The 20,587-nt window shown below is 44.6% G+C and overlaps 2 protein-coding genes across 2 annotated transcripts in view; one reads left to right on the top strand and one right to left on the bottom strand.

Annotated features, from left to right (window-relative positions):
• Positions 1-14,048, top strand: part of smtnb (smoothelin b) — a 49,456-nt gene extending 35,408 nt beyond the window's left edge. Inside the window, 12 exon segments of the mRNA XM_070964243.1 lie at positions 6,541-6,726; positions 6,998-7,073; positions 7,275-7,307; positions 8,174-8,353; positions 8,694-8,756; positions 8,851-8,932; positions 9,020-9,190; positions 9,284-9,410; positions 9,554-9,705; positions 11,188-11,320; positions 11,322-11,365; positions 12,437-14,048. Of these exon segments, the coding sequence (XP_070820344.1) occupies positions 6,541-6,726; positions 6,998-7,073; positions 7,275-7,307; positions 8,174-8,353; positions 8,694-8,756; positions 8,851-8,932; positions 9,020-9,190; positions 9,284-9,410; positions 9,554-9,705; positions 11,188-11,320; positions 11,322-11,365; positions 12,437-12,590 (1,401 nt within the window). The 3' untranslated portion in view covers positions 12,591-14,048.
• Positions 14,049-14,209: 161 nt separating this feature from the next.
• Positions 14,210-17,761, bottom strand: selenom (selenoprotein M). Its single transcript, XM_070964244.1, has 5 exons — positions 17,498-17,761; positions 16,695-16,730; positions 16,462-16,496; positions 16,269-16,347; positions 14,210-14,982 (listed from the first exon to the last, which is right to left on the bottom strand). The coding sequence occupies exons 1-5, from the start codon at positions 17,591-17,593 to the stop codon at positions 14,752-14,754; spliced, it is 477 nt and encodes a 158-aa protein (XP_070820345.1). The 5' UTR covers positions 17,594-17,761; the 3' UTR covers positions 14,210-14,751.
• Positions 17,762-20,587: the final 2,826 nt, after the last annotated feature.

Raw genomic sequence — 20,587 nt, 5'->3', positions numbered from 1 at the left:
TCAATGATAAACCACACGGATTTACAAGTTTAAATTTGTGTAAGAGGAGGCTACATGAGTAGTGGATTCATATTAAAATTGCTCATATAAGTTGCTTTTTGTTATTAGAATATTTTCATCTAACTAAAAAGAAGGAATCTCTATCCGTCTGTTAGTTCTCCGATTTTCTCAAAAACTGTTCATCCTATCAGTTTCACACATGGTGGGTGTATTGCTGAGGACCCAAGGAAGTGCAGTGTACTGCAGAGTGTGAACTGACGTAGTTTGGATGAGCGATTCTCAAGAAAACTGAAAAACATCACCCCGCAGAGGAGCGATGTGTCATTCATGAACGATGACAACCGACTCCATCCATCTGACAAATACAAAACACAACACAAGCTAACGTTAGCCAGCAACCTCCAGTGAGTGATGTCAGCCTGTCCTTTCTAACACCCTGGGAACCAGCTGTGGCGTATTGTCATACTACTATGTACGGTGGGTCTGGATTTGCTGCGTTTAGAACTGCGGGGCTGTCCGGCTCTGCAGGTCGATGATATTGAGAAAGCTGCACCAGAGGTCAAGCTATCAGCTCGTTCCCAGCAGGAACATTTTGAACCATCAGTGCTCTCATTATAGCAAGAGGAGTGTGCAGATATCAAGGCAATATGTGGTGTAACATGAGTTTTAATAAGATCTTCCTGTTTAGTGTTGTTGATTGTTGTTTATTGACCACAGTGGTTCCTGTCTGGGACTCTGATCTGTTTGGGTGGTCCGGGCTTCTCCTCGGTGGTCTAACTTCAGCGCTCACAACCTCCACTGTTTCCTTTGTGGTATTTTTTAAATTCCAATAAAACATGTTGATGCTGATATCATCAGTTCTTGCAGTGGATGGCCTATAAATTACAATCCATTTGAGAATGAACGGAGAGACGAGTTTCAGGTGAAACAAACAACAGAAAGACTTTAAAACAGTGACGGACAAATTTAAGTAAAAGAGACAGATCTGCTCCTTCTTATTTATCATAAAAGCAAGACTAAGAGTAAGTTAATCGCAAGGTCAAGATGGTTGCAGTATTTCAGTGCGGTGATGAGAGTTCATTTCAGACAGGTGAGACCGGCAGCTGATTATTGATGCCTCCTGCTCCAAGTGATCACAGCTGCTGCTGCTCGTCTCAGCTGTCCGTCCATGCAGGACCGCTGCACTTGGCCTTGAACACAAATATAAATAATGCCTTAGCTTTATAACCAGGGTGATGACAGGACAGTCAGTCTCATTCCTGCAGTCGTAGAGATTACCGCTGCCAAGCTCCGGGTCACACTGGTAAAGCGCTGCTGCATGAACATGGACACACAAGCCCACTGTCAGTGGGAGATTGTCTCACTGTCACACAGACAGATAAGGACCCCATTGTTACATACTGCTCATCCATGACACATGCTGGTTACCTAACCAGTTCACATGTGTCGCACATTTAAGTCTGGTCTGCTGAGCGGGGTGCAAACTGAGGAGAAAATGTGTGATGAATGTCTGGATGAATTTTCAAAACTGCTGCATTTTATTCCTGATGTTTTACTGCCAGCTTAGCTTTGGATTTCATTAAGAGAGATTTTCCCTCCTTGCTCTGTTGGTCCATCTTCTTGAGACTGAAATCTCTGCACTGCTTTATTTTTGAGCTCTGCTGGAAGCTGCACTACTTTATTTTTGAAAACTCTCACAATAGTCACAGACACATATAATTTCATCCGATTCGCTCTCCTGCTGCAGAAGTACAGACTTTACATGCATGCAGAAGCTTGTAGTGGATGTGTATACACTTCGCAGGGCAGCTTCATTCATAATGTTGGCATTCAAAGTCTAAATCGACATTTGAATGCTGCACAGCTTTTCCCCCCATGTCATTCATTCAGTTTAAAACTGGTATTTCTGCACAGTAGCTGACAAAAATGAGGCTGCACTAATATTATCAACATTATACTATTTGTAGAATTAGATTCAACTGTTGGCTGCGGAGGTTGACTGATGAGGTATTTCATTAAATTAATTTCATTTCATTAGATTTTGATTTAATTAAAAAAGACTGAGCTACTCAATCTGATGAATCACTTTATTCAAAGTGAGGATTTCCTTTGAGGATGATGACCTTGTAAAATATAACAACGGACGTTCCAAGCTTCATCTGAAAACCTCAACTGAAGCTTCGGATGTAAAATGAATGTCATTCAGCACTGTCTGAGCCCTTTCTAGTCGTTTTATTCTTCGTTCTCCTTGTCTTTCTACATCACTTTGCTTTACTGTGGGTAAAGTGCTTCAGTGCTTTGATGCATGGTCAGACTAGAGCCATGTCCTTCTTGGGTTTTGACCCACTTTCCCTGCTGTCAGTCACATTTCTCTCCACTTTCCCTCGAGGCCAGACTCTTCCTGGGAACTGTTGTGCTTACCTGTAAATCCCAGGAGAGACCACAATGTTTTCCGCTGAATGCCAATCCTGATTATTCTGATCTTAGATGATTCGTGCACTGTGTTTTTGTGTTCAGATGATTAAAGACACTGGCTATACACAGTCAGTGAATCCCTCTTTTTAAAATCAGTGTAATGCTTGTGATGTATTTGCAGGTCATAAAGAATTACAGCTTTATCATGTGTAGCCTTGTGCTTCTCATCAGTCTGCATTCAGAAATGCAGCATGTACAGTCCCATTTCTCTGCATGGACTGCAGTGTGCCCATAAATCTTGAGCAGGCAATTAAAAGATGTGCTCTAGCATCTTGCACTATGAACAACGTCACACACAGACTTCTGTCAGCGCTCTTGGGGAGCTCTTAATTTAACACAAAAGCACTTGAAGCTTCCACACGAGCAGCAGCCGGGCCCCTGCCGCTCTGCCAGAAAGCCTAAAACAAAATCTTGGACGGGCTGTGATGTCTTTCCCAGCATCCTCGCCTAGAGCTGTGGAGAAACGGGCCCCAGCTCACCCTCACTGGTCACCCAGTCTGCTCTGTCATGGCTCTAAACACATTGTCCTTCATGGGCTGATCCTCCCTCTGGCGGTCTGCCTTAAATCACAGTCATGCAACACAACTGACCTGATTAGCCATGACTCAGCATTTTTTCAGAAAGCAGCGTGAAGAGGAGTTAAACACTAATGTATAAGGCACATCTAAACCCTTGTCTCCTGCCAACTGAGGTGTGAAGGACAGGGGCTCTAAATAAAAGGAAAGCTGAGAGAGGGAGGGGCGAGTTTTCTGAATTGTTGTCACCACCGTTTCCCCTGTGCCCTCCTCCACCGGTGCCCCAGCACTGACTGGCTCAGTGGAATGATGGCTGGGCAGGAGATAAATGGACATGTCCACAGCACCTGGACATAAGGGGGTGGGGCTACTGCTGCCTGGGAAACGGGATTCCTTGCATGCTCATTGGCTGTCAGGGTGCTGGGTGGTGAAGAGGGGAGATTTGCTGGGGGTATAAAGAACGTGCATTGTTTTGAAAAGTCTGCAGACAGACGGACAGAGAGGGCCACGACCGTTTGATCTCTCTGATCCTACACCCAAACTTAAGTTTTTGGGACTCTTAAGTGGATTTAAAGTAAAAAGACTTTGGGTGCAGCTGGTCCGGCCATGCCTGGAGTGAACCTGGACTTCCTCCCAGCCTCGGAGGCTCCAGAGGATTTGGGCAGCCCAGATAGTGCTTGTGCCGAGTCGGGCCTGGAGGAGGTGATTGGTGATCTGCTTGCTCAGGAGGAGGCGGAGGATGAAGAGGAGCAGTTTTGCAAGAGGAAATTTGAATTAACATTACGGTGTGCGGTCGGGGAGATGCATAGTGATCTGCAGGCCTTTGGGAAGCGAGTGGACGCTCGTCTGCAGGAGGCAGCGGCTCAGATGGCTCCTCTGGCCGAGGCCTTTGCCAAGCTGCAGGAGGAGAACCTGAGGCTGAGATTTCAGCAAGAAAGGCTGGTGAGGCAAGTGGAGGCCCTGTGCCAGGTAATGGGGCTACCTGATCCCTCACTACACGATCATGATAGCTCACCTTCAGTTCCATCCGAAACCAAAACTCCATCCAGTGATTTTCCAACATCATCCAGTGATGCTTCAGCCTGCACACCCCAGGACACTCCACCTGAAGCACCACTTGATGCTTCATCCTGCACCCTCCATGATTCTCCATCCAGTGCAGCTCAGGGCACTCCAGCTAGTGCTCCTCTGGATACTCCATCAAGCGTACCCCAGGAACCTATATCATACCCCCAGGAGGACTCAGACTCTGAATCTACTGAGACGAGCACACTTCAGAATTCAGAGCCTTCACCTGTCCCTCACTCACCCACCTTTGCAACCCGCCGCTCCCTCTCTGCTCCCTCTGTGATGGCAAACGTATCTTGCAGCAACAGCACGGTACTGCTCTCTGTTAACGGTTCTGATCATGACCCCTTTTAATTCAGATAAGCTGCTCGACAAATGGGAATGTCTTTTGTTCCTGTGTTGACAATACCTGAGGAGCAGCTGACCATGAGCTTTATGTGCCAAGCCGATGACACTCTGTTCTGCTCACGTACTTGGTGACCTACTGTTCCATCTCTCTGAGCTTTCCAATGGTTTTAATCTGACATTATGTCCTCACCTCATTTTAAAAAAGCTTGACCATCTCAGCTGTCAGTCCGTTTTGACAGATTGTGTTTATGTGGAGGACTTCACTGCAGTCTGTCATGGAGGTATTCTAATCCTCTAACACCATGTGTTTTTGATCGTGTCCTGGCTGGCACTCGTGTGTGTGAGTGTGTCCGCATGCAAGTGTTCTGTTGAGTGGATACACTTCCTGCTGGAGGAAAGAATGACCGCGCTTTAATCCCGCACTAAAGTTTCATGAAAGCCTCCATAATGTTCACTTTGGCAGAAACATGAACTTAGCATTAGTCGTTATTCAAAAAGGTAACTTGGCTTCAGAACAAGAGCGATTTAAGGTTGTACATTCCCGTTGTACAACAACTTGGCCCTCATCTTTAGCTTTGTTTGCTCTATGTACTGAGTGCATACTGTGTGTGTGTGTACTTGTGTGTGCACTGGTGACATTTTGAGGGATATTGAGTCTTTGCAACATTATCTTCAGTTATTCAACCATCCAGAGTTCATTTTCCTCTCTAATCCAGCAAAGACAGCTGGGTCTGCCAATCAGCTGCTTCAGATGGACTTGTCTCAATTGTTACTCCACTCAGTAGACAGATGGTTGTGATAATGAGGGGTGACCTTCTGGCCATTTTCCCTATGCCATTGTGCAACATCAGTCATTCATAATTCTGCTGGTAGAGGCTGTAAGTGGTGACTGAAAAAGTTCTCAAACAGATTTTTATGCCACACTGATTCTGCTGATGAATACACCGAAGCTGCATTAAACATGACTGGAGCACTAAGGTTATCTGGGATTTTCTCACCCCACACACATTCCCCTTTTGCCTGACTCAGAGCCCTGTTTAGCTGTGTTGCGTCCCAAAACATTCCTTGTCGGTCAAGTGCCTCTCAGTCCAGTTTGTCCCATGTCCAGAAAAGTCTTAAAACCACCCGTGATCATGCAGCGCTGTGGCTGTGCTGGGCATTGTCCCTCCCTGGTGAGAGCTGGCCCGGCTGGGGCCCTCAGGGAGGAGAACCGGGCAGCTGTGGATAGGGACGGGGCCAGCTGTCTGAGCTATATCTGGACCTGGACTCAGTTACAACAAAAGCAGTGAGGCCACAGCTAGAGCCTAAAGTCTGCCACAGGCATTCAGCAGCATATAAAAATGCAAGAGGTGTTTTCTGTAGGATTTATGATCACTCAGAATATGCTGGTAGATAGCCAGGTTTACATTAATAACCTCTAAGGTTATCTTTGCTCTTACGGTGCTCTTGGTCCTCCTCAGCATGCTCCTAAGCTCTTTACTTTTGCTCCGACTCTCATCTCTCTGTGTTGCACTTTCCAGAAATGATGGTTTTAAACTCCTCAGAGTTTATATGTGCTAATATATTGTTCCCATCTTAAAGCCATAGTGGTGTACCATAGCTGTCACATAAACTCTTGAATCACAGCAGCTCAGTATCATTTAGACACTCAGTGTGTCAGTCACACTCCATGAACCACGCTAATAGTAACTTGGCAGAGTTGCTCTCACTCTCAGGAGGCAGAGGGGATGGAATAAATGATGAGATATGGTGAGTGGGCAGTCTTGGTACAAAAAGAGATTATTAGAGGGAGCCTACCTCACACGCTCAGGCCTATTATGGCTGCAGTGTGTTTAACCTAAATCCTCTTGTGCTTATTACATCCCAAATGTCAGCAAGCTTCACTTATTTTTTTTTTTTTTAAATCCTCATCCTGGTTTCATAAGTGCACAACATATAAAACCTGAGCTCCAGGTTAGAGGACTGTGCTTGCAGGAGCTCTCAGATTGCAATGCACATATCCAACTAAGGTCACAATTTCCTTTTTCCTTTTTGCCTGAAATCTGGGACTAGTTATTGTAATCATGCGTCTTTCTGTGTGTCTGTGTGTGTGTGCGCTGTTGCTCACGCTGTGTGTGTTGTGTGTCTTGTGCAGATGGAGACGGAGCCTGTGGTGGCCTCTGAGCCGGTGTTTTCAGTTGGACCGTCCGTCCAGGTGCCGTGTCACGTCCCAGCCATCCCCAACGGCTCCGCCACTCAGGCCAAAGCCGACGAGCGCTCCGGAAAACTGACTGCCGAACAGCTGGCTGCTATCGAGGATGAAGAGCTCCTTGACAAAATGGTACTTCACACCCAAGTTATAAATCTGGATGATTTAGATTTAAAAGCACCACTTTGTAACAAACAGAGCAGTTTTAGGCACGAAAAGAGTTTGTGTGTAAATCTCGCCAGTTATGTGAGAGTATATTTGGAAAAGTCACAGCTCAGTGTTGTGTGTATGCACAATGCTATGTTAGAACTGCATGCATAAATAGAGCCGTGCCACTTTGGCTTTTTGTGAGGTAAGACCTCTCATTGTTTCCATTTGTGTTCTTTTTTTTTCCTTCCCACAGCTGGATGAGTCAAAAGACTTCGAGGAGAGGAAGCTGATCCGTGCAGCCATGAGAGACCTTCGCAAGAGAAAGAGAGGTAACAGAGAGGAAACCACTCTTCTAACTGTTATTCAAACTACATTAAAGCTTTTGTGACGTGCAATTTTTTTAATCAAAGGTGCACACATCTTTAATGTCCTTTTTTCCTCGAGATTATCAGCATTTCTTTCTGTATTTTCTCTACAAATTCGACACAAGCTTGCAATTTCCACATTATTTCTATCCACTCTGCCCTCAGAGGCCATGCTGGGATGCACTCAAGAGGAAATAGGTAGGGGAGGTTGGTGTGCAGTGTGCATTAAGAATAGATTCTTGCCTGCTTTTGTCTTTTTTTGTTCACCGTATTATTCTTACCTCTCAGATTTCTGTGGTGGATGATGAAAGATGTTGACAGTTTGGTTAATGTGCATGAATCCTTTTCTTTTTTTTTGATGTGGGGTGTTTCACATTCACCTCAGTGTGCTGCAACATCGTGACTGAATTGTCTCCCACATTTAGTGTATTCTGTTTTGCAGTGAGCATGCGCCATATGGTTTCAGCGCGCCTCTGGTTGCATTGAGCTGACAGTTGAACCTCTTAATTAGATTCTCAGATCTGAGTCTGCGCTGGAAAAATCTGTAAAAGTTCAGTGCACTCAGCGGCATCGAGCATACAAAGGGTCTAAGATGGCCCTTTGTGCCCTAACCTCTGCTGGTTTAGCAAAAAATAAGATTAACGTTGCACAGTATGATTAAATATCAGTGTAGGTGTTAAACCATCATCAGTATTCTGGACATTGCCAAACCTGACAAAGCCTTCTGCAGGGGACGATCATGTGTTCGCTCTCTTTGATCTGTGATGTTTGTGCAGTGCATATTACTCGACAGCTTTGGCTGGGCTGTGTGCCTCCCACCTGCGGGTGTTTGTGCATTCAGAGGAATTTTACGGTACTGTGGAAAGAATGCTGAAATGTATCACCTCAAATTTGGAAGCCATGTTTTAATCCATCTTTGTGGCAGTCAGATGAGGTGCTGGCAGTTTGTTTAGGACCTCCAGTCCTCCTCCTCCTCCTCCTCCTCCTCTTTTTCCACTGACATCATCTCTCCTCCTTCCCCATCACCTCTCCATCCCTTCTCTCCTCTCCTCCTCCTCCCCCAGACCAGAGAGAAAAGGAGCGTGAGACCCGCCTGCAGGAGCTCCGGCAGCAGAGAGAGGAGCGAGCGCAGAAGGGTCGCGCCGGTGTCGGAGCAGGAGAGGTGGTGATGAGGAAGGTGGAGAAGTCAGCAGATGGCTCCAGCCTCAGCCAAGTCACCAAGACAGACCGCTTCGCCCAGTCTGGTAGTTTTTTTCTTTTCTTTTCTTTTCTTTTCTTTTCTTTTCTTTTCTTTTCTTTTCTTTTCTTTTCTTTTCTTTTCTTTTCCAGTGCATTTCTGAACCTTCTTTAAACCCTCCTTGAACCTGTATTTAACCACTCAAGTCAACAAAGAACTTGAGCTCAGCAGCGATTCCTTACTCTGCAAACACAAAAGGCGTCTTGGGAGGAAAAAGGGAATAACAGAGCAGCAAAACATAATGAACAGTAAAAGCAGATGGAAAACAAATTATAAGGACACTGAAAGTCATGAAGCTGAGCCTCTCCAACGTATAAATAACTTAAAGTGCGTATTTGTGTGTTTAGATGATGGGAGCAGATCATCACGCAGCACTGTCGTCGAGGCCAGCTATGTGCAGAAAACAGACAGTGAGTCATTGTTTTGTTTCACTCTCTGGCTCTTTTACATTACTATACAGTCCCATCGGCAATGGCATTCACATGTGCGTGTTTCTTATTTCAGGAGGGACAGTCCAGTCCAAATCATACAGCTTCACCTCATCCACATCATCCTCCTCCTCTAATGCAAGCAAAAAAGTGGGCAGGTCGGTTATGAAACGTCAGCACAGTCTTTACGCTAAGTTTCAAATCCCTGCACTTTCACAAATGAACTTGCTCTCTCTCTGCCTCAGCGTGTTCGATCGCGAGGATGACACGTCGTCCCGCAGCGGCGGTTTGGCCGCCGTGGAGCGAAGGCAGACGGAGAGACGCAAGGAGCTGATGAGGGCTCAGACTCTGCCCAAGACCTCCGCCATGCAGGCTCGCAAAGCCATGATAGAGAAGCTGGAGAAGGAGGGAGGCGGGTAAGAGATAAACAGAGAGTTATTACTACCAAAGAAAGAAAAGGAACAGGTCAGAGCATGTAAATATTAACACAAACCCAACTTTTCTTTTAGCCCTGGAAATCAGGCAGTCGCCAAGGTAAACAAGGTTCAGCGTTCCACAAGCTTTGGTGTACCCAACGCAAACTCCATCAAGCAGATGCTGCTCGACTGGTGCCGCGCCAAGACCCGCTCGTATGAGGTGAGCCAGGCATCACAACAACCCACTGTGTTCTTAATGTCAGCCAGCGAAGCTTTAGCTGATCATATTCTCCTGCTCTGGGAATGTTTCCATCGCTTATCTATCACTGCCTCCATATTTATTCTGTTTGTCTTCTCCCTCAGCATGTGGATATTCAGAATTTTTCATCCAGCTGGAGTAATGGCATGGCATTTTGTGCCCTGGTGCACAATTTTTTCCCTGAAGCCTTTGACTACAGCTCCCTGAGCCCCAGCAACCGCAGACAAAACTTTGAGGTGGCCTTCAGCACAGCAGAGTGAGTACTCCTAAAGAACGCGTTTGTCCAAGTAACATGTCCACTAACCACATCAGTTCTGTTGTTGTTGTTATGAAGTTTTGACTACGAGAGAGAGCATCACCCGGCTCTGTTGGAGAAACCACATCAAGTGCAGTGAACCTTCCTTTTTGTTAAGCTCAGCAGAGATGTGAAGAGTACGAGGAGGAAGCAGCAGAAGAAGCCACCGCGGGCTTAGCTTTCCTCTTAAACACATAGACATTATCTTCCAGGGAGTGAACAAACAGCGTGCTGTGCTGCTCCCAGCCCAAACCAACACATTTGTCTTTCTCTCATTCCTCCGTAACGTTCGCTCCCAGCTTTCATTCAGTCCCGCTCTTTGCCAACATCCACTTGAGCCTGAAGCGCAGAGATGGACTGAAAACGCGTGGAAGCTGCTCGACTGGTGTCCTGGTGTTAACTCTCCCTGTCTCTCCCAGGTGTATCGAGTCACCTCAAGGCTGAGCGAGCCCCATTACTGCCACTAATTACTCCACCTCTAAACCTCCACTCTCCATCTGTCCTCTACTATGCTGTGACACCCTCCATCTGCTGTAAACCAGAGAGCCATGAGCAAACCCTCCCCAGTCAACCACCAGGTTAAAAAGAAACGGACGAGCTCTCGGCTAGCAATATTTTCCCTTTTTTTACTCCTGATCTCTCTTCATCTTCTCTCTTTCTCATCCGTCTTGCATCACACCAGTCACATTTGTGATGCCCCCCCACCCACCTGTGTGTGTGTATGTGTGCTCACATGCTCCCTCATAGGATAATGATATGATTATCACAGCCCCCATCTTTCCACCTTCGTGTTGCACTGTCACTTCCTCCCCTCGTGCACTCCTGACCCTCCCAACAGTTTGCTGGAATACCAACACACACACACACACACTGTCACACACACACACACCATCCCGTGCACCAGTGTGTCTTTAGAGTCACCGTATGGTTTTATCTGTGTGTTTTTGCAGAACCCTTGTTGTTTTTTTCAGCGTGTCTCGTATGTCTGACAGAACGTAGTCGTACTGAAATGGTCGAAAGTCTCTCGTCTTATGCACAGAAAAAAACAACAACAAACAAAAAGGCTCAATGAGCATCACCTGACGCTCATTTGACGTTTTGTTTTGTCTTATGTATGTGTGTGTTTGTTTGCCACGTAGTGTATGTATATGTGTGAACACAGAGAATGTAATGTTATTGTTTCTTTTTGTGTCCTTTCTCTCTCCCTCTGTCTTTTCACCCTCATTCTTTTTCATTTGGCTGCTCACTGCTTTATCTGTGGTTTTTTTCCTCCTCTTCCTTCCTCTCTCTCCCACACTTTGTCCACTATCTCTTGTCCCTTCTCTCTTCTCCTTCTTATCTGTACTTCATTCTTCCTCCTCCTCCTCTACTTTGTTTCTCTCTGTTTGGGTCTTTCCTTCCTCTCCTCGTCCTCCCCCTCCTCTCTGCCGGGTGCGGGCACAGGAAACTAGTGGACTGTCCCCAGCTGTTGGATGTGGACGACATGGTGAAGATGCGCGAGCCGGATTGGAAGTGTGTGTATACGTACCTGCAGGAGTTCTACAGGGGTCTGGTGACGAAGGGCCTGGTTAAAACCAAAAACTCCTCCTAGAGTCGCTCCTCACCTAAATCTGAACCCATGGTGAGAGGGGGGGTGAGCCTATGAAGGAACCTCACTTTGGTTCTGACAGACTTGATGTGATGGAAGGGGTGTGTATGAGTGTGTGTAACCAATGTTTTAAGCAGCTGATAGGATTTCCATCAAACATGGTGGTTCAGAAAACTCCTTTATTGGCTGCTTTTGGATATTTGATCCTTCATGTTAATCTGAAGCTACCGAGGTCCAAAGTACCAAACATGGTATGCCTGTGTGTATGTGTGAACGCGTGTCCATGTGTGCATCTCTGCACAGCCAGACTATGGCCCAGGCAGAGAGCCAGGACCATCTGCAGCTCAACACTTTAAAAGGAACTGCTGCATCACAATGTTTCAAACTGAGGAGTTCAGAAACAAAGCAGTTAACGGAAAGGATGTGTTGTCCACTCACTGAGTTTTTAATCAAGCGGGAGATCACAGCTGTTTATGCACTTGGCTTTTAAAGCCTTTTAAAGATACTGTAATAGTAATGTGCAGAATTACTCGTGTCTACAGTTGCTTGAATAACAAGACAGATTTTATGTTGTTGACATATTTTCTCATGCAAGAGATTTATGCTTGTGCTGTTCCTGCTACTCTTTGTTTGTGTGGGGCGTCTCAGTTTTCCATCATGTGAAGATAACGCCACCCTGTGGTCACTCCTTGCATAGCTCACACATGAGGTCTTAGATTCGAAAACTGTTTATTGAAACACACTGTATTACTGACATTTATTTATAGGGAGCTTTTAAACAGTTTTCCACACAGTGATTTAGTAAAAAAAAAACAAAAACAGAATAAGTAGAGCATAACCACAACAAAGAAGGGCCAGAGTTCACTAGTGTGTGTGTATGTGTGTGCGTGTATGAGTGCATGCGTCAAAGCGTGACAACAGTATTTTTAGCTATTGTAGTCTCACCGGTTTGGTTACTGATCATGAGAAAGTACCTGATGGATGATTAAATATGAAATCTGAAGAGAATGTCCTCCTCCCTGCTCCATCTCTGGTCCTCTCCCATCCTCGCTCTTCATCGTCCTCTTTCTCACACACACCGTCTCTTGCATGCCTGTTCCTCAGGACGTACGCCAACTGCATGCCTCTGCTGGAAGTGGAGGACATGATGATCATGGGCAACAAACCCGACTCCAAATGTGTCTTCACCTACGTCCAGTCTCTGGTCAACCACCTGCGCAGATACGAGATGTCCATGGGTCGGCCTTGTGACCTCTGACCTGCGCACAGTGAAGCGTTCAGCCTCGACGTGGCGTCGGCCCCCTCCCGCAGCCCTGACCCCTCCCCAGCTCCATCTTCACCTGCTGACCGCCTCCACACTGACAGGCCGGGTCACAGCGTTGCACATCTTTGATGGACAAGTCGGGGAATGTGTGCGTGTGTATTTGTGTGTGTGTGTGTGTTTGTGTATCAGTTTGCTTATTATCTTTGTTGGCAGTGGTGATGTGTATTCATTATTTCAGTTCTCTTCTGGACACACATTGTTAACATAAAGTCCACGTTTCTCCAGCGAGAGAGCGCCAAAGTTTTTATAAGACGACCTTTTTAAGCTTTAAAATTCTTTTTGTACTCCAACGCTTTGTACCAGGTGATATTTAACATGCAGTGTCTGTGTCACTACGCGAGTGTACTGAAAAATGCATCCAGAGAAAGAAGAGAAATATTTTTATGGTATTTCCCATTTTAATTTATTTATATCTACATTTTTCTCAGCTAGACTTTTGTTTTGTAATTCCACTGAAGAAGAAAAATATGCCCAACCTTAGGATGCATTATTTGGTTTTCATTTCGGTACTTTTTCATTTTTACCAAACTTGGGTTGCTTGAAGTATTTTAATTAAGTTATTATTCTTGTGTTGATGTAATCAGTCAGCATGTTACTATTTAAAACATGAGCACAGGGATGCAGCGTTGTTCTTGTTGCAGAGTGATGTCACCTTTCTGAACTCTACGGTGGCTACTGAGAACGCGTTTTTTTGAACATTGTACTCATCCTGTATTACTGTATCGTCATTTTATTATTCTCACAGCAAAAATGCTCGTTTTGCTCTGCTTGACCTCACAGCAGTGCTGCCATCATCGCCCAGCATCGCTGCTTTGCCCTGCCAAACACACTCACACACAGCTCTTTCCCAGGGCTCCTTATTTATGCTTGAGTAGATGTTTTTGAAATATATTATTTTGTATTTTGTTAGTGTGTACATTATTCGTTTAAAAGTTTTGTTCAAAGCAAGTCCATAAGCTCAATCTACCAGCAGGTTTCGTGAAACAAATTGGTCACTTTTTGGACAAGTTAATGGGCCTGATGAAAGCCGGCTTTCTGCTTAAAGTTTATTATCATGACTGAACGTAACTGCCAATTGTATATTTTACAACATGAAGCGAAGGCAAATTTTTAAATGAAGATTTTTATTCAGCTTGTAAAATTAAGGTTCCTTTTGAGAAGTCGTATAAAATCCGATCAGAGCTGATTTAGATGAGACATATTTCTTATTAAAGCTCTGTTTTTAGTAGATTTAGAGAAATGACTTGAGAGTTTTTCCACTGCTGCCGACTAAAAAAAACCGATAACCTTCCACGAGGCAGCGAGTGCTGTACATAAGAGCTTAAACACATTATAATTTCATGTTTCTGTGCACCACAGTTAAATGTGAATTCAAATTAAACCAATTTGAGAAATGAATGTGTTTGTGGGGGATTATTGCTCTGAACTGTCTCATAAAACATTTTCCTACAGCAGATTATTCCTTTCGAGTGTCAAACATGCTTACGATCACACTCCACCTATGGGTAGTTCACAGTAATGAATATTCAACACAGAAAGGACCAGGGATGAGATTATTTTTCTTGTATTTTATTATTTTCGTCTTTTCCAGTGCTTCCACTGGAATCCTCTTGTGTATCTCAGTCCAACCCACCAGAACATGTAGCATCAACCTCAGGCCAGTCTGACAGTTTTCAGCCTGAGGCTTCATTCAGTTTCACAGCAGGTAGGAAGCAATCAGACACACAAGAGAACCCAAGTGAGACGAGGATCCTGAAGATGGCTGACATGAAGGATCAAAAAAACAATAAAACATTTCCAGTCTTTGTGTGGGGGGTAGAAAAGCCCTCACGAAGTGGCCTGTTGGGTTAGTTTCACTGCAACAATAAAGAACAAACAGCAAGAAAAGTATGTGCAAATTCAGACTGTAGACCTTTTCAGGGTCTCATCCTGCTGCTAAGATTCTGTCCTTGCACAACAGCTGATCCATGATCTGCTGGCCCTATTTTCACATGACAAGCATTTCTGTCATCAGCGGCAATAACCAGCTGGTCGTGGAGCAGCTGTGTGGCTGAACGGTGCTGTGAGATTCCTACTTTTCTCCAATCCTGACAGGTTATAGGTCAGTATGCTCGACTTCTTCTTTGGGCTCCGAGGAGGCATTCTCCGTGGCAAGAGTGGAAGTGGAGGGTCTGTAAGCCGCCTCCTCTTTAAACGGGCTGTCTTTGGCTGGAGAGAAGCGGAACTCCTCCGGCACCTCGTCCTCAGGTTGAGCCCTCTTGTAGAAACCCAGCTTCTCCAGCAGCTCGTTGATCTCAGAGCGGGTCATGTCGGACAGGGCGATCCGCTGTGGGACACACACACAGGTTAAATGATAAAGTTAGAGCTTCACTACCCAATACTGTATATTAACATATCTCATAACCTACTGCATGCTACCTGCCAATCACTGCACTGCACACAAAGCTGGTGACTCGCAGGTGAACGTTTTGATGGGATGCATGAAACATAAATAAAACGGAGTTTTGCTACTTGCTCAAATCAAATCAAATCAAATCAAATCAAATCAAATCAAATCAAATCAAATCAAATCAAATCAAATCAAATCAATCTTTATTTATATAGCACTTTTCATCCATAATAAAATGCAACACGAAGAGTTAAAAACAATATAAATCAAAATAGAACAACACTAAAAACCCATCCCTCCCACCCTCCATATGCACAAACACCCACCCTCAACTACATGCACACACACACACACACACACACACACTCTCACCACAGACAGTAGCAGGGGTAACGAGACATGGCAAGGCACTGAGGATTGAGGAGAATCCCACCTTTGGGGTCGTCCACACCAAGAGGAGTCATCAGGGACTGTGAGCACAGGGGGCGCCCGCACCCGGGCCCACCTGACCCTGACAGACCAGCGGACCCCCACACCAAGGCAGGGAGTCCCCCCACCAGCCGGGCCGAAGGGGCCCGAGGGCAGCGCCCCCGGCAACAGATCAGACACATCTCTCAGTGTGGAAGACAACATATTTAATATTTTACCTCATCAACTTCATGGATTTTTGTAAATATATGCAAATTCTGAATCAAAAATGTCAGGTCAGGAGCAACAAAAGACTGGGAAAGTGGTGGAATTCTCCAAAAACACCTGTTTGGAACATTCCACAGGTAATCAGGTTCATTGGTAACAGGTGATAGTAACATGATTGGGTATGAAAGGGGCATCCTGGTAAGGCTCAGTTGTTCACAAGCAAGGATGGAGTGAGGTTCACCACTTTGTGAACACATGGCTGAATGCAGGATATTACTGCATGGGCTCAGGAACACTTTACAGCTGAGGATAAATACAGTTTGTTTGCAAATGATTGCATTCAGTTTTTATTAACCTTTAACACAGTGTCCCAGCTTTCTGGGAATGAGGTTGTTGACAGGCAGTTATTTTTTCAGGGTTTGATGTGGAGTTCTGCACCCAAGTGGCCAAAAAAAAATGCAAATTAATGCAGCTTTTGGAACACATATAAATAAATAAGCTAAAGCAAATCGCAACTGCCACACAGTAGATGCTGTAATCACATTCCACATATATGAGCTTTAATGTACTGCAAAACGAAGACTTACATCCAGCTCTTCATAGTAGTGGTTCAGGAGGACAAGCTCAGGGTCAGCCCCAGGAATATGCTTCATCACCAGGTTATGGCTGAGGTGGTGATGGTCAAGGATTGGCAAGGAGAGAAAATGCTGAAATATTTACAACTTCTATGCAGACGCATCTAAGAACAAGCAGCAGCGGTGTGCTTGTGTCAAAGGATACTAAAGAGGAATGTCCTGGACAACAAAGGCTTTGACCTGCAGACAGAGGAGGGGATTAATGTTTTTCACTGGTTTCACTGACAGATCTGCGGGGGATTATGTGAAACCCGAGATGTGAGGCGTCAAATGTTACAGTGAATGTTTTTTTTTGGGCAGGGATTAAGCTTTGGTGTGACACTGGTGCTCAGTGTGTTGTCTGTTTCTCCTCCTATTGATTAACAGACTGAGACTTACCTCTCTGAGCCTGTTCAGCTGTCATCCACCACATGTCTGGAGAGAGAACACACACACAGGGAAATGATTAGAGGCAGCTCTCACACTTTTCAAACGGGACATCGGCTGGATTCAGAATAAGACCCATATTTCTGCCTCTGAATGTGCCTGCATATTTTCACTGTGCTGCAGTTTTGGGGTTGGGTTCCTTGTTGGAAAACACTTCAGTCGGTCTCTGTAGTGATCTGGTGTCACTGCAGCGCTGACTCCTTTGTGCAGAGCACAGATTTAAGAAGGCTCCTGGGAAGGATGCCTAGCCTGGAAATGTGAGCCTCAGGTAGTGAGTAGCAGGTGTGACTAACACAACAATAGCAAACAGATAACAAGCTTTTCAGTGATGCTGGCAGGGTGGTGCTTTGGTGACACCCCGGGGGGAAAAAGCACGGTTTCTCACAAAAAGAAGGGTCGAGTTACAGGAACTTTTGCAGGAATCCGACCTCCGGTTACACACCCTCAGCCCCTTTTCAGATAAAAAGTCATTTTGTTGAGGATTGTCTGGTTATTTAAGTTAATAAAACATTGCTGACCCAGCCTGTTTTCTTAATTGGGTACTATACTGTAAACGCATGGAGACTCCCCTTGGAGAGGCACTCACGCATGCGCCCAACATGGAAACTTAGGGAATAAAACGCATCCATTCACACATTCCGCTGCAGACATCAGACTCAGAACAGGTCCTCATCGCCCCGGCCAACGGTCACTCTTAATATAATCCAGCCTGCTCTGGTGTATGATGCGTAGTACGGTGAACGGTGTTACTGTACCTCCACCCTCGCCTTTGCGAGCCCATCCAGCTTCTTCAGGTCCACATCGTAGGCCGAGGCGCACTGAAGTAAACTGGCCAACACGATCAGCCACATTATTTCTCCTCCTGGTTCAGATCGCGGACCAGGACTCTGCTCTGCTCCGGGACCAGTGCCTGCAGATGTTTTTCAGGTGAGTAAGGTAACTGAGGCTGAAGGGAAGGAGGAGAGATGATGTGCAGCGATGTCACGTCCGGACCTCTTTGCCACGTCAAATATTTCTCCCAGAGGAGAGCGGGGGAGGCGTGTGCACGGCTCTCATTGGTTATCTGCGAGATCCCCATCAAGATACGGCTAATCCCATAGATTTGAAATGCAAACTGTGGTTAATCCTCGCGAATGTTAAAAGGGAGGAAATCACTTTATACGACGTCAAATAGGCTGACATATTGCCATCTTATTTTCTGTATTTATTATCTGCAAGCCGATGATGGCAGATGGGCTGATACTGTAATGAAGATACTGTACAAACATCACTGTAAACACAAGTCCTTAGATGTAGAAGACGAAGTGGTAAATTGATCTTTAGGGTAATGAAATACTTGTTTCTAGGACTTTATTCAAAGGGGATTTAGATTTAGGAGGAGTCACTTGTTAAAAAAATCCTGTCAAGAAATGGGATCTCTGCCGCGTTAAGTGATTTTATAAAGAGCATATGGACGCAGATCTATTAAATGATGGAATAATGATGTTTGGTCACCAACCTCGAAGTAATTGTCGACCAAATGGCTCAGTTAAAGCTGACATGATCATACTAAAATATACATTCTGTTTACTTAAATTCTGTTTATGTCAAAAACATGTTGGCTGAACGCAACTGAATGCCACTTTTAACATGCTATTGTCATGCCATAAGCTTCATAAAATACCACAAAATTGCATCGATGTTTCTAATACCTCTGAATCAGTTCCAACAAAAAAAGAGCTTTTTAAACTGGGCATTATGCAACTGTAAGCTTTACAGAGGCAGCATTTATTGCTGGGCTTCTGGATTATATTATTGTACTGTGTGGACAATAATATAATATATTAATGTGTTTTTATTATTGTGCCCACCACATTATGTGGGGTGTTTGTCTAATTTTCCAAATGTTACCTCGTGAGACAGGATTCAAGCTGTCTTTGAAGAGGAAGACTTCAAAAGCAGTTCAGGAGACATTAGATCTGAATGCATTTTGATGTTGCAAAGGAAGCTCAGACCGAGGAACGCTGAAGGGATGTAATGAGGAAAGCAGCCAAGAATAACCAAGAACACAGGTACACTGACCTACTACCATCATGCTGCACAAAATCTGTGCTGTTGTCAGTGTGATTCATAGCAGAAGCAGAAGAGAAAGACATACAGCACTGCTGGGCCACGTGAGAATAGGCCCACTGAGAGGATGAAAAAAGCCAAAAAGATCAAGTTTTAGTATTGCACCCAGTAAGGCTCAACTTACTTCTACTGTTTTGTAACTGGGCCAAAAGACTACAGCGTTTTTGATGTTGTGCCTATGCATTTACTGCATTCTCCATACTTTCCATGAACAACCTCAAGTATGAACACAAATGAGCCATTTTCTATGATATAGCAGTGCTGGAAGAGCCTCAGTGTGTCACATTCTACCCCATTATTATATAGGAAAAAATAAATATCATATCTACCGCATGTTATGACCAATGTTACATCACTGTTGAATACTATATATATACATGCTATGAGATATTTTCCACCACAGGAGGATACAGTATATGGGGGTGTGTGTCGTAAGCTTTCAACACATCCTGCAGTAATTAATGTATTTCTGCATGCTCGTGGTAGCTTCAGGCAAATATCTTCATCTGCACAGTTTTCCTCAACCAGCTTTGGCCTTAAAGGGCACACATACACACACACACACACACACACACACACACACACACACACACACACACAGAAGGATATGTTTCTGACTCATTCATTTCATAAAGGCCACAGGCATTTAAGAGGTCATGGAGACTGACGAGTGCCCTCAGGTGTTGCCACAGCAGCACAGTATTCCATGTTTGGCTTGGTGTAGAGGTGTTTTAGCTTCCTAGAAGTGAACTGGTGTCAAAATACTTTTAATAGTTATGTATCAGTATAGGTGCACCATCTAGACCTAGTCTTTATGTAAATAATTATATCTTCATGAAATAATGTTTTTTGGTACAAATATTGAAGTACAAATGAAGGTGAAATGTCTCAACATACAAGTTATTAATTAATAAACTTTACAAAACGATGCATCATTGTTAATGTGTACATAGACCTGCACAGACCTATAGATATTAGAGGTTAATCTGTTATCATGTTACTTAATGTAAGATGATCTTACAAAATGTACAAAAAGTTGCTTCTGTCTTCCAAAATGTTTCAAATTACAAACAATATTTTGATACATAGTACGAACTGAAAATGGCTATTTGATTATTTGCAATCTTTTTAAGGGACTTAAAGTACATCATCAGCTAAAGTGGGTCCTGCACTAATAGCTCATATTGTGACCATGTCTGCTAGAGGCACACTGTGTTAGCATGTTGTTTGAAGAGGATGAGGGAATCTTTGTGCATCAGCCTTCATGGAGCTCAGGACTCCCAGTTTAACCAGCTATATTAAGCAAATCTAACCTTGACTCTTGACCCAATATGTCACTCTTGCTGTTCTAGTTTTCAAACTGATCAAATCTAAATTTTGCTGCCCCAAATCGTATATCCACCAACGTTTTTTCTTTCTTCGTGCAAAGTGTATTTTTTACAAAGGTCTGCTTAAAAGACGCAGGTGCTTCTATTTAACTGATTTCAGACCGTACAACCCTTCCTGCGCCGTAATTAAGCCGTGCACTTCACCATAGCAAACACTAGGCGGCAGTGGCGCTTCGTCATAGACTTCGTCTACATAGAACGGCCCTTTTAATTCTACACTGTTGAATAGTAATTTGGCTCGCGCCCTAACTTGATAAAGTTGTCATGGAAACCAGTGTCGAGTCGGCGCGCGAGCGTGAGAGAGAGACGGAACTGTCCGCCCAGCTCGCAGACGGAAGCCATGTTTGT

This window comes from Chaetodon trifascialis, chromosome 6 (assembly GCF_039877785.1).
Source record: "Chaetodon trifascialis isolate fChaTrf1 chromosome 6, fChaTrf1.hap1, whole genome shotgun sequence".
NCBI lineage: Eukaryota > Metazoa > Chordata > Actinopteri > Chaetodontiformes > Chaetodontidae > Chaetodon > Chaetodon trifascialis.
The sequence above is the reverse complement of the archived record's forward strand: the minus strand, read 5'-3'. Positions and strand labels throughout refer to the sequence as shown.